Here is a 20,682-nt window from a genome sequence, read left to right as displayed (position 1 = left end):
ACACACATCGCAGCAAAGGGCTGCAAATAGCTTTCAGAGTCAGCGTTTTGATTTTCCTAACTGCCCATTAGAGAACTAGAAGGGTCAACTTTTTTTTATACTCCTCTCTTTTTCTTTTCAAGAGCTTGTACATAAAACACAAAATAGCACAGTAAGTGTTCTGCCCACCATGGACTGACTGTACCAGTTCCCAGTTCTTTTGACCACAGGTTAGTGACTGGGCTTGAGTGTTTCCTGCAAAGCTGTCACAATCTATAAATGTATTTTTATGCCATACAGGGTACAGGACACATGCATCATCCACAGACACACCTAAATGATGGCTTCAATTTACTTAAAGATGCAACATACTAACCTTGTTTAACATGAGTGCAATAGATTGGGGTTATGCTCAGCATAATTTTTGCCTATGAAAAATCTTTTTGTTTTTTCTTGAGCTAAACAATGAAACTGAAGCTACTCCATGTTTGGTTTTTACAAAGTAGATAATCCAATTCCCAGTGCATAGGTGATCACCCTGCATAATGAATGTCTGTTAACAGAACAGTCACAAAGATAGGAGAATAAATTTGGTTGTATAATGTTAATCTAATTATCTACCTCGCAAGGACCAAACATGGAGTTAATTTAAATTCCATGTTTGCCCTGTTTAGCTCAAGAAACCAAAATAACAAAAAAACATAGAATTTTTGTCATTAAAACAATAAGGAAAAAGTATGTTTAAGCCCTATTCATTGCACTGATGTTGAGAAAGGGCGTATACTGCCCCTTCAAGTCAAATTATGTTGAAATTTAGCCTGAATAAGGACCTACACATCTAGCAAAAACAGGTTATTGGATTTATTTACATGATTTTCTAGGTATGAAGATCCAAATTATGGAAAGATCCATTTTCCAGAAAACCCCAGGTCCCAAGCATTCTTTATAACAGGTCTCAAACTTGTTTAAGCCTTTAAACGCCACTTAATTATTTTTGCACATAGCTTCATGTTTGGTGATAATCAAATCACTCATATATAAAATATCAATACAAATGATATTAAAGGGCATGTAAAGTCTAAAATAGAATAAGGCTACAAATGCTGTGTTTTGTATACTAAATATAAACATGAACTTACTGCACCACAAGCCTAATCAAACAAATAATTTATGCTTTCAAAGTTGGCTACAGGGGGTCACCATCTTGTAACTTTGTTAAACATCTTTGCAAGACCAAGACTGTGCACATGCTCAGTGTGGTCTGGGCTGCTTAGGGATAAACAAAGCTGCCTGAGTTCTGCATGGCTGGGAAGTAAGGTGGGGGCTCCCCCTGCTGTTCATAAGTATGATTGTTTCCCTGCTCAGCAGTCAGGGACCATCTGACAATTTCTGTCCACAGCAGTAAATGAATAGAGAATTTCACTGCATACAGTCAGGTTTCTTATAAAAACAGTACACATTTTTTAATTAAAGTATATTGGAGATAGTTTTCTTTTTCATTAAAGAAAGTAAAAATGGGATTTTTTTTTTTGCCTTTACATGCCCTTTAAATGCAGAAAAAGAAATTAGACAAAAACAGTAATATGTTATATATAAATAAGGTATAACAATATATTGTATAAATAATTACTTGTGTAGTGTTTTTGAGCAATTTCAAAGTATAACATTTTAATGATTTCTTCACTCATTTTTTGGCCTCCTATAAAAAACACAGGCTTTTGAGTAGAGATCAATTTTCAGTAGAATTTAAAAAGGCTTTTAACATTCTTCAGAAAAAAATGGTCAGAGTAAATGCATCAAAACTGTAATAGATGTTTTTTTGTAAGTACATTTGACCAAATCCAACAGATTTCATACTTCCGGAGACATTGTGCTGACATTGGGAGATGTTTACTAACCTAATACCTTTGAAAAAGCCCAGTTGCTAGATTCCTGAAAAACTGTAGACTAAGATTCTTTCCGGCATTTCCTTGTTTCTGACTTCACTGATCCCTTCAGACAGCTTACATCGTGCCAGATATATCACATGGATAAAGCATGGTCCATTTTATTCCCCCAAGCACTTTTTACTAACTCCATGTCAGGCCTGCTAAAACCTGATGGACGTTTGTGGCTTAGGAAGTTGCCTATAGCAGCTCCGCTCTCCACCTCAGCGCAGAACATGTCAGCAATCAAAGGCTTTTTTTATTCATATCCTTTGATGTTTGCTTCCATACTGAAAGGTTCCTTAAGTTTTCTCATGGTTTTGTTTTGAAGAGTTTGTTAAATTGTTATTATTCTGTTTTAAGATTTACACCAGTTACTTTTAAAATCCATAGCAGTGTATGTTTTTTTTTAACTGAGATTTTTATTGAGTTTTTAATGATTGTATAACAGCTTTATCTGTTGTCACACCATATTGCATAGGGTACAACAAAGGAAAAAAAAAGAGAAAGGGGAAAGAAAAGTAAAAAGGGGGAGTACAAAGGTGAAGAGGAAATTGACAAAAACAACTGGGAAACACCTGCACCTGACTTCCCTGTTCCATTTATAGACCCGCGCCAACCTGCCTTGCCGATGACATCACAAATGGGGCAGGGAGGGGCAGGCACGAGTCTATAAAACAGGAAGCCGGAAGTTGGAATCCGCCAGTCAAAGGTAAAAGGAGCAGCAGGCCCCTCGGGTATCTGGCCAGCCCACACATCACTACAAGAAACACAGGCATTTAAACTATAAGTCATATATTCAGTTTCCAAAGTATCTAACAAAAGGCGACTGTGATGTTTTAGATGTTTATTTAATTATTAATTAATATTAATATAAGACCAGCTTAGGTTTATACCGATACAATGCATGAAAGTTTCAAGAAAAGACGAGGATCACCCCTCTGTATAGGCTCGTTTCATGCATGTAATGCTAAAAAAAAGTTGAGGGTAATTTTCATGGACCAGTCAAGGTAGCCACATTTTGTCCTAGGCTTCCATATTATCTTTAGCAGTGTATGTTTTTGAGACTTATTTACTGACACACACTTTTTGTGTTTGCATAAAAAAGATATTTAATATATATATATATATATATATATATATATATATATATATATATATATATATATATATATATATATATATATATATATATATATATATATAAAGAAAGTACAATTACTAAACAAATGCTAAATCCTTCAAAGTGTAGCAGTACCATCTTTCTTGCAGTCCTAGTTAATTGGGGTTTAGTGTGGATTCTAGTTATATACCACTCACAGCAAGCCCAAGGGACCTCAAGAGATGCTAGTGGCAAGTAGGATGGTGACACTGCACTCTGGGAAAAAGTATGCTGAGCCAATTGTTTTTTAAAGAAGAGAATACCAGCTAAAAGTAAGAGCAACATGCTCAACAGGGAGTGCTGAACAATTTGGCAGCATGTTTTTGGATTTTCTTGTACTTTTATAGGAAGACAACCAATACAAATATATTATAATCTAGTCTCAGAATCTGGTTAATTCCCCTACTGACTCAGAAAATACCAGTTTGTGTCATTTATGCTTTGTGGGAGGCAGGCTTCTGTAATTGCCCAGGGATCTAGTGACTGTTTCCTGCCCTTAGATTACATAATGGTAGGGAGCATATGGCTCTTCCTCTGTTCCAGGTCTTCATTCTAGCAGGATGTGTCTGCCAGAGGGCTTCAGATGGAGGCAGTCCTCAGTAAAACAGTTGAACTTCCAACTAATATAACCCAAGCCTCAAGTAAGTCAGGAAAGGCACTTATGAATGAGGTGTAGAAAGTGGATAGTAGAGTTACATCTAGCTCATTCTAGGAGCACAATAAGTCAGCAAGCAATCGGAATCCAGAAGGGTAGTCAATAAAAAGGCAAAGGTCGGTTGAGGCAGCAGACAGGGATGGTCAGGACAGGCAAGAGTCTAAGAACAGCAAATCTGGAAGTATTTAGAATAGACCTACTTTGGGCAAAGAGAAAACAGTCGTGGCACCTTAAATATTTGAATTTCGCGATGACGTCAGACACGGTGCACCGAAAGAAAAGTATGCGCACGTGAAAACAAAAAAAGGGCGATTGTGCTATTAGTAGGCCAAAGGATGTGGGCATCCCTGCCACCCCACTAAACCACCAGGTATTATTACATACACAATAATGCAAACAGGACAATTTCCAACCAAAAAATGAATGCAGTGATGAATATTCATAAAGGAACCGGTGTTGACTGCAGCGGTGAAGTTATCACTGACTAAATCATTGTTTGGCAAATTTCAGTTCATCTTATTTGACAAACATTAGCTCAGATCATACATGGTGGAGTCGTTAATCCACAGTGTTACTATAAAAAAAAAACTCTGTGATAAACAAACATAACAAAAAAAATGCATTTGACTGGAAAAGCCTTGTGTTTATTTTCCCACTTTTCAGCCAGTTAATATATCTCTACTTTGCGGGTGTATGAAGGAAATCACTGTTCTACATTTTCAGCCCTATTTCTCGCTAAATGGCCCTGTATGTTTTTGTTTAGCACATTTCTTTTCCCAGTGACTCAGACTTGTATCTTTAGCCAAATGTGCTCATGATACAGATAGCTAAGCACGGACTTGCATGATTAACTTTGCTGGCAGGTATGGGCAGCAGAAGTTTGTAATGATGAGCCAGCCACCAGATCCTACTCATAGCAGCTGTGTTATCTTACCCAAGCAGCAAAAAAGAGGCATTTTCCATAAATATATAGTGTTTTTCATTTTTTTATATCAAAATGTTTCTTTCTTTGCATACACAGTATACATCTTGGTAAGTTAATTTGATTCCTTCAAGGAGAAAACATTTTGGAACCTGCAGTCAGCTGAGGTGCATTTTGCATTTCACCCAACCCAGTAAGAAGCAAAATTTACAAAATTAACAAATTCATAAAAAATAAAATCATAAATCTTACATGTTCTTTAACCCAAGGCTTTAACCTCAAAATCTTTTCATTTTTAAGATATCCCATCTATGACCTCTTTGGTGCCAGCTCTTTATAATCTTGCTGCATCGCAATAAATATGGCATGGCATAGAAAAAAGAGCAAACTTAGAGAATATCACCCATAATACAGCATTTTCTAATGAACTTCTGCAACAATTGATCAATGCATCAAAACGGACTTGCATTTTGGTGCAAATCGGTGTGTCTAGTATTTTCAAAGTGAGGTTTTTGTGTAAATTCTGAAGCACAAGTTCACAATGGCACAATTCTGGAGCCTTTATTGGCGCAACCTGCTACAGGAAGCCTGAGTGCCAGTAGGGCCATGGTTCCCGAACATCAGTTGCAGCAATTTTATACCAATCATCAAAAGAGGCAGAATATGTGCATTGAAATCCATGTAAAAGTGCAGGAGCATGTTTGGACACAAGTAACTTGATAAATTGCCTCTACAGTGCACTAATCTTAGATCACAATGCTACTTTGGAGCTAGAACTGCCGAATATCAGTTTTTCTTTGCCTAAAGGAGACCCTCAGCAGCTAAATAGAATGCAGTCCATGATGACCCACCATTTTGGAAGCTTAATTGGGTGTCGATGTGCTCATCTGGTAAGTCATGACTAGTGATGGTCAAATTTGCCTGAAATTCGTGAAACACATTTGAGCATGGCAAACGTATTCACTAGCCATGGCACACACAAGCAGAATTGTGTGTATAGTCAAGTTAGGACAGCACCAACTCGTTATTTATAATGTTACTATGTACTTAATTCTTTATATGATTATTTCATTACATGTTTGTTTGAAGATTATAGTGTTGGATAACATATAAATACAGACTATTCCAGATTAAATAATGAACACAAAAGTGGCAGAAACCCAACTCTGTTGGTTTAATTAAGCGGAGGCTATTTAATCATCTAATGAGCAGTATGCTATCTGTGAAGGTGCAGTGGCCAGTAAATTAAGCACCACTGATATGGCCGTCATTATCATGATGAGATTTTTTGGCAGGTTATATGAAAAAAGTGCCGTTGCTGCTGATTCTCTCATACAAGCTCATCTCTTAGGCTTTTCCCGAATGCCAATATAATCATGTGCATTTCTGCTTCCCAGGGTGCTCGGTCTATGCTATAAAAAAAGGTCTAGGAGTCTCCAGTTCTTGGAGGTGGTTATGAGATTTTATCCACCTCATCCGTGGCATTTCCATGATTGACAAAAAGAAAAAAATATGTATTTACTTAAGGTTTATCTATATTGAAAGCCGGACAAGGGATTTTGTCTCAGTAAACAGTGCTGCAATATCAAGTGTTTGAACAAAAGAGAAAGGTATTTTTTTCCACTCAGTTCGGAGGAAGGAAATCTCTCCAGTTAACAGTAAGACCCATTTTTATGTATTGATCGAGATATAAAATACACTTTGGGATTTGTGGTTCAGCAATGAAGGGAAAGCTTAACGGAATTTTTTTTTTTTTTTAATTTAATGATATCATGTAGTATGTTATTTTTGTTAGTGGAAAACGCCACTTGTTTTATAAATAAGAGACATACGAAATCCCGTTCCTAAGTTATATAATAATTGCTAGAATTTTCTTAGCACTACCGCAAGAGGTCAGGTTACCCATTTGCAAGACTGAGTTCTTTCCAAAGTCAAATTCAATAAAGTTTTTTACACAATCACAACCACTAGTATATTTCTGAAAAAAAATTCAAATTTAAAAAACATGATTAATGTACCCTTGGTGTTGGGACTATACAGTGTGTGCATATAATCACTTTATCTACGAACACTTAATTATAATGAATCAGTTAACTATAGATGAATCTAATTTTTGCTCGGTTTATAAATGATACATTTGTTTTTTTTTACTTAGGGACAGTTTTATCAAGGGTCGAATTTCGAGTTCATAGGAGTTTTTTTAAACTCCCATGAACTCGAAATTTGACCAAAATTCGACTAACTGCAATTTATTGAAAAATTCGAATTTTTCAAACTCGGGCGAATGGAATTGACCCGCAAACTCGAATCGAATTTGAATCGATTTTCAGGAAGGCTGCAAACAACTCCAAATTGATCCCAGGACGTCCCCCATATTCTAAAACAGCAATTCGCCAAGTTTAAGGTGGCAAATAGTTGACCTTGAATTCTTAAAGGGCCAGTACATGATAAATTTAAAAAAAAAAATTAAATTTTTTAAAAAACTCGAATCAAATTTTAACTATTCTCTAGTCGAATTTCACAAAAAAATACGAAAATTCAAATTTGAAATTTGAATTTTCACTTAGACCCTTGATAACTCTGCCCTTTAGTGTAGTAAAATATGATACATTCTTCTTATAAAAATTATTGTTATTATTTGAAAAGAAATATTGTGACCTTACTTGTACAGCTTTGGACCTCTATTGTTGCATCATTCGTTTGATCTTAACCAAGTGTGCTTTTGTACTGTTGTTTACCTTGGCAAATGTGGGCACTGTAGATGCTGCTACACTATAAACACCAGTGTCCTTAGCCGTTCGCTGATTTGTTAACATTATCTTAGTATCATGTGGGAGGTGTGCTCTTTGTTGCAAAATATGGTGCCAAGGCAATTTCTTGTTAGTATCTAGGTAGTAATTGAAATTTAGAAACAGAATTTAAGGATTTTTGTTTTGTCCATTGAGCTGAGCTGAGTTTAGCCAGAATGTGTTTATGTAGATGAGATAATTTGCTATTTAATTGATGAGGAACTCTGTCCTTTGTTATGACCAGCTGTAATCTCTGAAAATCTGATTCATGATAAAGGAAGCAGTGGCCAAGGTTCAGTACTTTAAGACTTAGGCTTTAGTTCATATGCCTATTTGTTAGTAGCGATGCACCGAAACCAGGATTCGGTTTGGGATCTGGCCTTTTTCAGCAGGATTTGGCAAATCCTTCTGCCCGGCCGAACCGAATCCAAATCCTAAAATACATATGCAAATTAGGGGCGGGGAAGGAAATCGCATGACTTTTTGTCACAAAACAAGGAAGTAAAAAAGGTTTTCCCCTTCCCACCCCTAATTTGCCTATGCAAATTAGGATTCGGCTTCGGTTCGGTAACCGGACAAATCTTTCACAAAGGATTTGGTGGTTCAACCGAATCCAAAATAGTGAATTTGTGCATCCCTATCTGCTAGTAAGCGATTTTGGAGAGGACTCTCTTCTTTATCTTTCCCATTACTTGATTTATAATACACCTCCTTTTGTAGTGCACTTTGTATCCCATAGTTCTATACAATAACTATACATATTGAAGAACAGTAAACTGACAGCCACATATTGGAAGTTTCTATGATATACATTTTTTCACAATGCTTTGTATTATGATCCCTTTTGTAAATTACCCTAATGCATTTAGCAAGTAGAACTGAATGTCTGTTATCCAATTGTTCCCATAGTGGATTAAACAAGTGGCTGGATCTTCATCATCTCTAGATCATATGTTCATTTCTGGATAATGATTCCAAAGCTCTTGAGTCTCTCAAAGGTATTGTTTTTATCAGGATGTCCTTCAGGAAAAGAGTCCAGATCTACGGTTTGGTGTAGATATCCAGGAAATATATATGATGAGAGTGGGTGACAGTCACAAGACAGGTCCTCAGATCACTACTATGCTATGTACGGGACCCCATTCTGTCTTAATCTGGTTGTACTTACTGTTGGGAGTAGCAAGAGTAGGTTTAAACCACACAAATCAAATTTACTTTTGATATTTTGAGGTTTTTTTTTAAAATCCCTCAACATAATCAACTTTCTCTTTCAATGGCCTAAAGTCCTACAATATGCCTGGTTGACTTGGTGAGACTGCTGGTTATGATCCTGTTCATACTGTACATAGAGCATGTTCTGAAATGCCAGAAGTCAGTCTATTTGAAAATAACTCATTTGTTCTAAATTGGATCTAAAAAGTTAAGAAGTCATTGGTGACCCTTTATGACATGGAAGACTAAGCGTTCCACTAGAATTGACAAAACAATCGAAGTTCTGCCATTTCAACATTGTGAAGCTACTTTCTGAATCTCATTCCTTGCTGGTAAAGCTACAGAGCAGCACAGCCAAGCCATTTTGCATATTCACTTATGCGTGTCTCTTCTTGTTCAGATTCCAGGTTTCATTCTTCTCAGTGGTGCAGTAAAAACATTTCGTTTTTGGTACCAGTACAGGAAAATGTAATGTTTGAGTAAGTGGGGGAAAGAATAATCTAATTATCTTATCTTCCAAAGCTTTTATGAGCAGTTCAATCCAGGTGACAAATAACAGAATTTGCTTTACTGCGGGAATTTACTATCTGCCTACACTTTTCCAATTGACTTGAATGAGTGGCTAGGGTCACATGGGGTTGGAAAACCTCTAGCCGAAATCCGCTGACTGATTTCTGCCCAATTGAGGGCAGTAGGATCCTCTCTTTTCCGTATTCAGAAGTAATGAACAGAAGCGGCACTAACAAACTTTGGCAGATTTGGGTCAAAATGCAGAGACCAGTGGTTCTTCACATAAATCCACCGAGCCTGTTCACTCCACTTCTGATTCAATACTTCTGAATGCGGAAAATAGAGGATGCTACTGCTCTCGGTAGGGCAGAAATCAGACCCAGCTAGGCCAGATTGTTTATGCCATACCCAAATGTTGTAAAAAAAAACAAAAAAAAAAAAAAACATGAAATCCAGTGATTACTTTATAAATTCACTATTTATTTTACACTGTTTTTGCTGCGTAATAATAGGCCGCTAAGCCTTTGCCCATTGATCGTTCTACCAACATCATCTGTTTCAGGATATATAAAATCTTCTACTCAGCAAGTAAATTAATTCCTTGATTATTAATCAACTATTTTGAAACAATGTATTTGTTTGCAAATTTATTAAAATTCAAAATGTCCCAAAAATGTGAATATGAATACATTTGAGTTTTTCAAACAGAATCCTTTTAGATTTATCAAAAACAATGTCAAATATTCCACCTTAAATCTGTTGGGATTCTATCAATGTCAATAAGGAGAATTTCTGGTACATTTAAAGGAGACCAAACCCATGTGCTGGACTAAGACTATTGAAATGGCAAACTTCCTGAACCGCATAACTGCACCCCCTCTTCCACACAGGCACACACACAAAAACAGACATATTTGCATTACCTGATCTTAGTCACTAAAGCTGAACATGTCCAGTTGGGGCCAGTTCTGTAATGGCTTTTAATCTCAGGCGTTGAGATTTTACAGCCTCATTGAAAATGAATGGAACAAGACAATTTTTGCATTTGATAAAATGTTTTGTTGCATTTTTTCTTGAGCTCAGAAATTCACCTCAATGTATTGATGCCATATCTGTTTTTGGTAGCCATAGTCTTTGTGCATTTTCCCATTGCCCTGTCTTCTTCATGGGCCTTGGGTTGCAGGTTGAAAATTGGATCCAAGCATTTGGACTCTCTTAGGGCATTTTAACTGGCGGGGCTTGGGATGGTTGAATTTTTTCACCTTGTTTTGCTGCGGAAATGACACCCATAGACTCGTATGGCGTCGTGCGTCAAAAAATTTTTCACTGCGCGACAAAACATTTTTGACGCCCATAGACTTTAATGGGCGTTGGCGACATTTCGCCAGCAGCAAATTTTTGATGAAGCGGGGCAAATTTGCCCATCCCTAGCGGTGGCTTTTGTGTGTGCTTGTACTCGCTTAACGGAACCTTTGAATGCAGGTGGTTTCTATTAACACATGCATTCCCATGCAGTGGATCCAACAAATGTGAATGCACAGTTGTAAGAGCCCCTAAACTAACAGACGCTAATGCTTGGATCCAATTTGCAATCTGCAACCTAAGGCCCGTGAAGAAGACAGGGCATAGGAAAATGTTCGACTGTGGCTACCAAAAACAGTCCTGCACTATTTTTTCTTTTTAAATCAGAAAACTTGCCCCCAGCCTTTACTATGCTGTATTATTTGGTACCTAATTCCAACAGCCTTCACAATGGGCTGTGGGGTGGAGGAAAACCTTGCATCCAGTCATGGAAGTTACATTACAAGCAATTCAGTCTGTAGTAAGCAAGAACCAGAGGGTGCCAGTATTCCTTTATAGCAGGCATGTCCAAAGTGCGGCCTGGGGGCCAAGTGCGGCCCGAATTCAAATTTACACCGGCCCTCAGCCTCATTATGAAATTAATAATAATGTGGCCCGCCAGCACAGTGCAATCAGGAATCGCCTAGCCGTAATATTTGGGCACATTAGTGAAATGATCTGCCACTTGGTCTATACTGCTGCCTGTGTGCTGAAGGTGTTAGTAATAGACACGTACTGGCACATAGAGACGCACTGTTTTTCCGCATACTTCTTTAGGGCTGAAGGTGTCAATATACGTACTGACGTGCCAGTGCAGTAAATTACATGCCAGTATGTGTCTATTACTAACACCTTCAGCTCACAGGCAGCAGTATAGACCAAGTGGCAGATCATTTCACTAATGTGCCCAAATATTACTGATACGGCTAGGCAATTCCTTGTTTAAATGAGTTAAATGATGTTAATGGTTCAAAGAATGTCAGGCTGAATGGTCGGCCCCCACAAATTTTCACCTCACCAAATCTGGCCCTCGTTGCAAAAAGTTTGGACACCCCTGCTTTATAGGGTTAAATACTAAAGCTAACATGAGCCATTGACTGCTGAACGTTAAAGGCCAATTTCATTAGAATCGAAGCTGATTTTCTAATCCCTTTGTACAGATTGAGTTCAGTGCTGCTTCCCGCATACGGAGCTTCCCAATACAATTTACCAGGGAAAGCTAAAACTCAAATACAAGTACAATTTATAATTCTGAAGGGAAGGCAAATTATTGGCCAGGGCGCCACGTTCAATATCCTTCCGCAGCTATAACTGATCATTTAGCATTTTAAAAAGGTGAATATTTAACGATATCCCATTCTTCCCAAATCTCACATTACTTGCAAGAATTGCCGAGCCGAGATATGCAGATCCGATCGACTAAAGTAAATGTTTCATAAAATCAATGACTGTTTAAATTGTGAGACTAAATTGTTTGTATATAAATATTACCTTTTATATTCCACTGGAGTTTTATGTAGATGAACACATTACTTTAATGACCTGCGCTTGCAGACTGAGGGAGTGGAAGACTCTTTCGAAATGCTCCACAGCCAGATGGCTGGTTTTTCTTGCATGAGATTAAAAGATGTTTCTAATTCACAGCTCTGCTTCGGAGGCAAATTAATATCGCAGGCTAAATTGCTTGTGTTTTGGAATCAAATTTAAAGGGGACCTTTACTAAAGTGCCGCCAGTCACAGGTTCCTCGAGCAGATTGCCGCAGAGGTAGTACATGGCGTTTTTAAACATTTAGTAATTAATGGGAAGTATTGCATGGTAATTGACTGCTTGAAGAGAAGGCCATATAATGACTCCTGATTAATCATGAAATGAGATGTATGACACAATGCCACAACAATAATTGCTCTAACGATAATGAAATGCTAATTAAAAGGAAGCAACAATGATGTAAGAAATTAGCTACAGAATTCATGGAATTGTTTTCTTTGTCCTTGAGTTTTCTCTTGGCCAGAACGTTCTGGTTGAACATCGAAGCCTTGTATATAAATGGCTGTGAGTGTAGGCTTAAAGAGTTCTACACAATGGGGCACAAACAAAGTCTGTTTCCTACATTTGTAAACGACATACCATAGTTACCAATGAAGTAGCCAATCATAATGTCATTACATCTGCCATCTATAAAGAATATCTCTAAAATAAATTTCTAAAACTTTCCAACGATCAGCACCTGCTCACAAAGGTCCATCACTTGTTGGTTGTTATGGTTTCCGAGAACTGGTGCAAACCCTCCAGCTCCATTTGTGCAAATGCATAGCTGTATCCATTCTACCACCATCAACTTCCTAAATGACACCATAAATAGAGATTAACCAGAATCCTAATGTATAAGGAACCATAATAAAAGTACCCAAATGCCTCTACTGTAGAGTTTGTGTTTCACGGCTGCCTTTTGTTGTATGCTGTGGAGTGTGGCAACATACTGCATTGCAGGATCAAAAGGCACTGGCATTTTTAAAGGACAAGGAAAGGTTGAAATGAAGTGTAATGCATTTTAACTGCATCTTCATAAAGTTTTCGTAGAATGTTAAATGTTCACTATTCCTTTAAAAGCACAGATAGATTGGAAGGGAGTGTCAAGAGAAGCTAATGTGTGTTGATCAGGCGTGTAACTACAGAGGTAGCAGACCTCCTGGGGGCCCAGGAGGTATAGGGGCCACATGAGGCCCTAATTCATATACGATTTTAGTAAATATTGGTAAAACAGGTAAACCTCTACACATTTTGGGGGCCTGAAAAATAATTTGCTGTGGGGCCTGTTAATATCTATTACGGCACTGGTGTTGATGGCACTTTTATAGAGGCAGGCCAGTGTGAATGGGTCCATTTCCAGGTGTCCTTTTTGCTGCCCTAAACAAGATTTTTTTATTCCCCCCCCTTATCTGCCTGTATATTTTATCCTTTTCTATGATGAATTGTGTATTTGGCCTTTAGCATGCATTTTCTCTCTATCGGTTGGGTAATAAATCAAATTCTTGTTCCCATGAAGCCCCTCTAGTCAGAGTCGGTCCAACTCACGGTCCTACCGTCACTTCTCCCCCAACCAAAGCCACTTCTGCTCAGTTTCACTACTTACTTTGCTGTTAAAAATTAAAGATGGCCATGGTTGGGGCCCACCAGGATTTTTCCGGATGTCCCGGTGAGCCAGTCCAACCCTGCCTCTAGTCCCTGGGGCTTGGGTGTGACCAACATACAAATACACCCCACCCCAGTTACTGCCCAATAATTAACGCTTCTATCTTCTAAGCATTCCATTTCTTCTTTTCATGTTGTTCAGGTGGAACATTCTTGGATTACAAGGTGCACTCCTCAGCCACTTTATAGATCCCATCTACCTACACAGCATCATTGTTGGAAGCTTGCACCACACTGGTCACCTTTCAAGAGTAATGAGCCACAGATTAGAAGATCTTGGTCATTTACCAGCACCTTACCGGCACCATCATCCACTGCTCAGCGGTAAGTGGATTTTTACATGTAAATAATCACCTTGGTCTTTGTAATTGTACTGGACACCTACACGAGAGTCAATCAATGCCAAGCAGCAGGGAAACAACTTTATTTATTCATAAAGGATTTAGCCTAGAAACATGTTACTTTCTTGGAATACATTTTCCATGCATATTCCAATCGTTTGTTTCTGTTTAAAAGTATGTGGCTTAGGTTCTCAGTTAATAGTAGGTGATAGCATGGACTTAAAGGAAAATATAACCCTCAAAGTGAATGTAAAATTGCTCAGCGCACTCCTCATTTGACAAGATAATGCATTAGAAACATCACCTGCTGCTCATTTTGGCCAACTAGCTACAGTCGGCTGAAAATTCATTTTGGGAGAAAAGCAAAGTATTGTGGTGTTGCCCTGCTTACAACTGGAGACATAGGTGGCATTTTACTCTTCGCTAACTTTATTTTCCAAGCAGATTTTGCATGAATTTATTTTGAGGGTTTTTATTTCCTTTTAGGATTTTGAACGAAAGGAATGTTGTTGGATCTATGTTAAATACACCCCTCTCAAAGGTTATTTGTAGAGTAGAGGTATACTAGCAAGACTTATTTGCTTAAAGGGGTGGTTCACCTTTAACAAAACTTTTAGGATGTTAAAGAATGGCCATTTCAAAGCAACTTTTCAATTTGTCTTCATTATTTATTTGTTATAATTTTTTAATTATTTGCCTTTTTCTTCTAACTCGTTCCAGCTTTCAAATGGGGGTCACTGACCCCATCTAAAAACAAATGCTCTGTAAAGCTACAAATGTATTGTTATTGCTACTTTTAATTACTCCTCTTTCTATTCAGGCCTCTCCTATTCCCCTTACAGCCTCTTATTCAAATTAATGCATTGTTGCTAGGATAATTTGGACCCTAGCAACCAGAATGCTGAAATTGCAAAATGGAGAACTGCCATATAAAAACCTAAATAACTCAAAAACCACAAATAATAAAAAACGGCAAATTGGCTCAGAATATCATTCTCTACATCATACTAAAAGTTATCTCAAAGGTGAACAACCACTTTAATTATATCTTAGTTGGGATCAAGTACAAGGTTTTATTATTAAAGAGAAAAAGGAAATCATGAAAAATATGAATCTTGTGAATTTTTTTGGATTTTCCACCGAAAACTCAGATTTTTGTCCGAACACCCTGAAATCTTCGGATTATTGCACGAAACCCAGCGCAGATCAAAATCTATAATCTATGAAATCTATATGAAACTTCGCCAGATCTGAGATGCTGGATTTTTTCAGATTCTGACTTTTTCCATCCTCGGGGTATAATAAATCTAGAAAAATGTTTTGTTTTTTTTTACTAAAAATTCGGATTTTATACTAAAAAAACATTTTCTGAATTTTCGGATTTTTGGCTTCCGGAGTTTAGTAAATGATCTGTATACATAAAACATTCTCAGGGACAGGGGTTGTAATACCAGTTGTATTGTACATTGTATTTACTATGAGGCCAGTCATAATTAAGGGAAATTATTTCTGATTATTGCTCCATATTATTATAATATAAAGCCCTTAAATGTACACCTTTCACAAAAGAAGGGAGAGAGGTAATGTGATAGAAGCAATTAAATATATCAAGGGAATTGAAGAACCAGGAAGGCCCTAATGAGAGAGTCCAATTTTAGGGTAAAAAACAAGCCAGCAGGATCCCATCTTCTTACAGCATCTTGTTGTACACCATGATTGATTCTGGAAACTTGAAGCCCCTCTGCTTTTCAGAGAATCTGTGCACAACCCATTATGGAAAGCACAGGAACATCACTTCACAATGGAACAGGTTGAAGGAGGGGTTTGATTACACTGTGAGCCTAAGGTTGGGAAAAAATCCTAATGAGTAATATGGTTTACTTTCAATCTGTGGATTTAATACATTTATATTTATTTCTGGCTGTTCAGATAATGTTTATGCACTTTTTCTACATAGACAAAAGTTGTGTTGAATGTGTATTGTAAATTTAGGGTACAAGGTTGTTGTCACTGCCATTGTAAATAAAGTCAGCCTGAGTAGGGTAGAGGTGGTGCATTGGTGCTTAGATAGCTCTGGGGTCTTGGTTTAATTCTAATTGGGCATCTCTTCAGCATTTCTCACTCATACATTAAGAGGCAGATTTATTAGGGTCGAATAGCAGATTAGAATTCACATTTTTGAATTTTTTTGGTATCACATTTCACACATTCGAATTTGAATCCCCCAATTAAAATGTAAATTCGAATGTGTGATTTATAGTGATGGGCGAATTTGCACAGTTGCACAAAATGCGTATTTTGAGGCAATTTTGAGTCCCACGTCAATTCTGAAGCTCGCGTCAATTTTAATGCTCGCGTTAAAGTCAATGGGCGTCCGAATAATGTTGACGCACAATGGATTTGAAGCGATCGACTTTACCGACGCGCATCCAAAATTTCTTGACTTTGTCAGCGAAATTTCTAGGCAGTTCTGCGAATTTATTCGCCGGCAGCGAAATTGCGCCTGGCAAATGTATTCACCCATCACAAGTGATTTACCACAACTTGACCATGAAAACAGTTCTTACTCTTTTATTCGCACCTCAAGCCTGCTGTGTTCATTTACAAGTCAATGGCAGAGATCCGTTGAACCATTTGAATATGTTACTGACATTAAAGTTTTTTTCGGAGGGAAAGCTCGATTTGAGTTTGATTAGAATTTTCGGGTCTGGACTATTCCATCGAATATTAGACGTTCACAATTTTTTCTTAAATAACCTCCCATTTGAGTTGTGAGTATATTCAAATTTATTAGAGTAAAGAATAAATAAAAAAATTGACCACTGATAGATCTGCCTATAAATATAATGAAACTGCCCATATTGAGTGTGAGCGATAGGGAAAATATTCATATTAAAAATGAACACCATAAAGAAACGCAATTAAGCATTGAATTGTCTCCTGGTTCTCCTATGTAGATCAGTGTACATTGCTATAGATCAATGGGAGGGCAATGTTGTTATTAATGGATAATACTGTGCCTTTATTTGGAAAGAATTAGCATATTAATGGAAGCTGGAAAGAATGGCATCTGTTAAACACATTCAGTAGGTTTACTCCTTTCCCATATCATATTCCGGTAACACGTGTAACTTCATATCTGTGGGGAATGTTCATCAACGCACAAAGTGAGAATTCTGTGTGACAGGGACCAAGCGCCCCCGACGCTTGTTTTTGTTTTGTGTTCCTCTGTATCATGCAAAGCGTCTGCTAATTCCCCTTCCATTTGGGCCCCCTCCCATTGGTTTCTCTGCATCTGTGTTTCATCCATGTCCCGTAGCTACGGAATTTTTCTCTCTGTCTCTGGAGCAACGGTGGTATCGCCTGTCACATTGTACTGCTCAGGCCAGTAAGCATTTCTCTCAGCTGCGGGTACCAAATCACAGACAAAGCCCTTTTTTTCCTGCTTTGTGCGACTCTTGGATTTTTTGTGGGTCATTTAAAACAGATATTTGGGTCATGGGCTGCAAACCTCTCTCTTGGGTGCCTGAAAAAGAAGGACTAGTTAACCCCTGTATAGACTAGGACTATATGTGTGTGTATATATATATATATATATATATATATATATATATATATATATATATATATATATATATATATATATATATATATATATAAAGAGATAACGTTTCTTTATTATTCCAATGTTTCGGTCTTCCGTCAGGCTTTTTATCCAGTATATATTGTATATATATTAGATCCAATAGCCATTGTCAAGATAAGAAGTGAAATGTGATAATTATGGCAGTAAATTCTACATATATAGAAATCCTCGGTGACTTATAATATCCTTATAATTTACAATAGGGGGTACTTTATTCAATATATATCTGTGTGTGTTTGTGTATGGGACCAGAAACCCATTATCCATGAAGGTTCAAATTACAGAAAGGCCATCTCCCATAGACTTCATATTAATTAGCTAATTCACACTTTTCTGTAATAATAAAACGGTACCTTGTACTTGATCCTAAATTAGATAAGTAAATAAATAGTCCTTTTTGGTGGCAAACAATTCAATTGGGTGTATTTGTTGTTAAGCTGTTATTTTTTTTAGTAGACTTAAAGCATGGGGATCCAAATGCGGAAAAATCCCTTGTACAAAAAACCTCAGGTCCTGAGCATTCTGGATAACTGGTCCCATACCTGTCTACATATAATTTAATAAACTATTTTATTCGTATTCTGAACCAAGACATTTTAGTATATCATAACATATGGGGGCCCATTTACTAAGGGTCGAAGTGAATTTTCGAATTAAAAAACTTTGAATTGCGAAGTAATTTTTGGGTACTTCGACCATCGAATAGGCCAAATTCGACTTCGATTTGAATTGAAAATACTTCATAACTTCACCACCTTAAACCTGCCGAATTGCTTTGTTAGCCTATGGGGACCTCCTAGAACCTATAGCCAGTATTTGGCAAAGTTTTGAGATGTCAAAGGATTTTTTTTGGAAATTCGTACGATCTTAAAAATCCTTCGACTTTGAATGTCGGACTACCCTATTCGATGGTCGAATTTCTAAGTTTTTTTCACTTCGAAATTCGACCCTTGATAAATCTGCCCCCTAGTATACAATGACATTATAAATGGCATGTTTCTTACCCAGTCTATAGAGTATAGTGTCATACCTCCCAACATTTTGGAAATAAAAAGAGGGACAAAAAAGTTGCCGTATACGTAGCGTGACAAAATTTTTTTTGACCTTGCCCATTTTTGTGGCCACACCCCCTAATTACCATGTTCATTTCACAAAATCTGCCTCTTCTGCTAGTCCCACCCACCTACCAATGAAAAATGAGTAGGCATTGACGGTTGGAGTGACGATGAGGCACATCTAGCAGGCTTCTGCAAAGTCTGCCTACTCGTTTTTCATTGGTAGGCAGACAGGCCAAGAAGAAGAGACAGCCATGGGCCGTGAAGGTTTTGCGCGTTGCTGCAGCATGAGCAGGTATGAGGGGGATATGATTGCGCTGCAAGCAGCAAAAAAACTCCAAAAAAATGATTTGCAATTTGAAAAATTCTTCTATTTCCTCCCCGAAGCCAAAGGGGGATTAAAAGTTTTGACCATACATCCCCTTTAAAATTGCATTCCTATAAGCGACCAGCACACCATGCCAAAATTGAGCAAATTTATAGAAAATATCACCTAGAATTTTTTTTGTTGCTGCTAATAATACTTGCGCTAAATTTAATTGTAAAATGAAAATGGAAATAAATGAAAAAACAGACCTTTAGTTTATCATGTATTTTGCTTAAAAGAATATTTTTTAATAATATCACAGCAAAACCTTTTCTTCGTTGGACAAAAAAAAACACCCACAGCAGTGTGGCCAAGGGATTTATCTATGAAAATATTTTCATCTTAAAAATGTCAGCGCAAAACTAGATTAATTTTGCAGAACAGTTGAAAAGCTTTGATAAATCCCCTGCAAGATGTTGGCTGCATACATTACACAGAGTCACAAAGAAGCGCTGACAGCTCCGCTCTGCCTGTTCTGTCTCTTACACCAGCTGAAATATTTCCCCGAATTTATCTACATGATGTGACGAGCGGATAAGAAAGTTCGGGGGCTTTACATGGCGCCTCTAAGCTGCTGGAAGAACTGTTCCGCTAAAATCACCATCCTTGGTGTCCGCCACAAATAAACTCTGATGAATTTAAATGGATTTGGCTTTTCTCGTCTTTTTTTCTTTTGCTAATTTCCAGTTGCCCTTTGCTAAAAGATTTTGTTAGAATGATTGTTCATTTTTGCTGGCTAAAGAGTGAAATATTTAGGAGTCAAATTAGAAGATGCCACTGAACAGGTTCATAAAATCTACACCCACCTCAGATAATCTAATGAATACATGGATGTCAAACTTGATATCTCTACTGGAGAGGATCAGTGGAGTATAAATGAGTATTTTACCAATTATGGCAGAAACACACGCTCACATTCGGGTAGATTAGTCACCCAGCAATAAAATCCTCTTCTTCGGGCGACTAATTTCCCTGAACTGCCTCCCGCCGGCTGTAATGTAAGAGATTCTTCAGGGAAATTAGCCGCCCCGAAGTAGAGGCAGGTCTGGATTTGAGGAAAGGCCACCAAGGCCCGGGCCTAGGGCGGCAGGATTTTAGGGGGCGACATGCTGCCCAAACACACCCACATTGGTTTAGAAACACTGGGGATACCCAGGAGATAATAGTTTTTTAAATTTCCCATGCACCAATCTCCATTGCTTCAGTCCTGATTATGAAAATTTGCCAGGATTAAAGGGAGGGGTGATGAACGTCAGCGGGCCTAGGGGTGCCCACTATTTAAATTCGGCTCTGAGAAGAGGCGATTTATCACCAGGAGACTAACTCTCAGGGGCGTAACTACAGAGGAAGCAGACCCTGCGGCTGCAGAGGGGCCCAGGAGGTACAGGGGGCCCCATAAGGCTCTCATTGATGAGCAATTTGAACATATATATTGGTAAAACAGGACAAACACTGGATATGTTGGGGGCCCTAAAATTAATTTGCTGTGGGGCCCAGCAACATCAAGTTACGCCACTGTAACTCTCCCCGAATCTGAGCATGTGTCTCTGCGCTTAGAGTCCCTGATAAAGAGCTCAGAACCCTC

The 20,682-nt window shown here is 37.8% G+C and overlaps 1 protein-coding gene across 1 annotated transcript in view; it reads left to right on the top strand.

The window, feature by feature from the left end:
• The window catches only part of adarb2.L (adenosine deaminase, RNA-specific, B2 (inactive) L homeolog), a 415,479-nt gene that overhangs the window by 383,930 nt on the left and 10,867 nt on the right, over positions 1–20,682 (top strand). Inside the window, exon 8 of the mRNA XM_041565811.1 lies at positions 13,831–14,012. Coding sequence (XP_041421745.1) covers positions 13,831–14,012 — 182 coding nt within the window. The remainder of the gene's footprint in view (positions 1–13,830; positions 14,013–20,682) is intronic.

This window comes from Xenopus laevis, chromosome 6L (genome assembly GCF_017654675.1).
Source record: "Xenopus laevis strain J_2021 chromosome 6L, Xenopus_laevis_v10.1, whole genome shotgun sequence".
Taxonomy (NCBI): domain Eukaryota; kingdom Metazoa; phylum Chordata; class Amphibia; order Anura; family Pipidae; genus Xenopus; species Xenopus laevis.
Note: the sequence above shows the minus strand (reverse complement) of the source record. Positions and strands in the feature narration are given on the sequence as shown.